This window comes from Myotis brandtii, unplaced genomic scaffold (assembly GCF_000412655.1).
Source record: "Myotis brandtii unplaced genomic scaffold, ASM41265v1 scaffold419, whole genome shotgun sequence".
NCBI classification, from domain to species: Eukaryota; Metazoa; Chordata; class Mammalia; order Chiroptera; family Vespertilionidae; genus Myotis; species Myotis brandtii.
In genome coordinates, this window is record NW_005366075.1 from 2,104,227 (window position 1) to 2,104,438 (window position 212).

A 212-nucleotide genomic window follows, 5' to 3' on the forward strand; every position below is an offset into this window, starting at 1 on the left:
GCGCCTCGCCACGCATCCGTCGGCAGGCTCACCGGAGATGTTCAGGTACAGGTCGTCCCGCTGGTCCACGTGACGCTGTTCCTGCGACGCGGAGCTGCGGCTCTTCTTAGCTCCCAGGGAGGACGACGAGCTGCGCCTGGAGCAGAGGGGCTCGGGGGCCCAGCTCAGCTGCCTCTCGTTCTTCCGCTTCATGGAGGCGGCCGCTGCCCCTC

General features: G+C 68.9%; 1 protein-coding gene across 12 annotated transcripts in view; it reads right to left on the minus strand.

Annotated features, from left to right (window-relative positions):
* Positions 1 to 212, minus strand: part of CDC14B (cell division cycle 14B) — an 85,355-nt gene that overhangs the window by 83,917 nt on the left and 1,226 nt on the right. For 11 of the 12 annotated variants that reach the window (XM_005873755.2, XM_005873746.2, XM_005873760.2 and 8 more), the window contains exon 1: positions 33 to 206. The exons of the other annotated variant lie outside the window; for it this stretch is intronic. In XM_005873755.2, coding sequence (XP_005873817.1) covers positions 33 to 192 — 160 coding nt within the window. In that variant the 5' untranslated portion in view covers positions 193 to 206. Of the gene's footprint in view, positions 1 to 32; positions 207 to 212 lie in introns of those variants that run through there. 12 annotated transcript variants of the gene reach the window in all.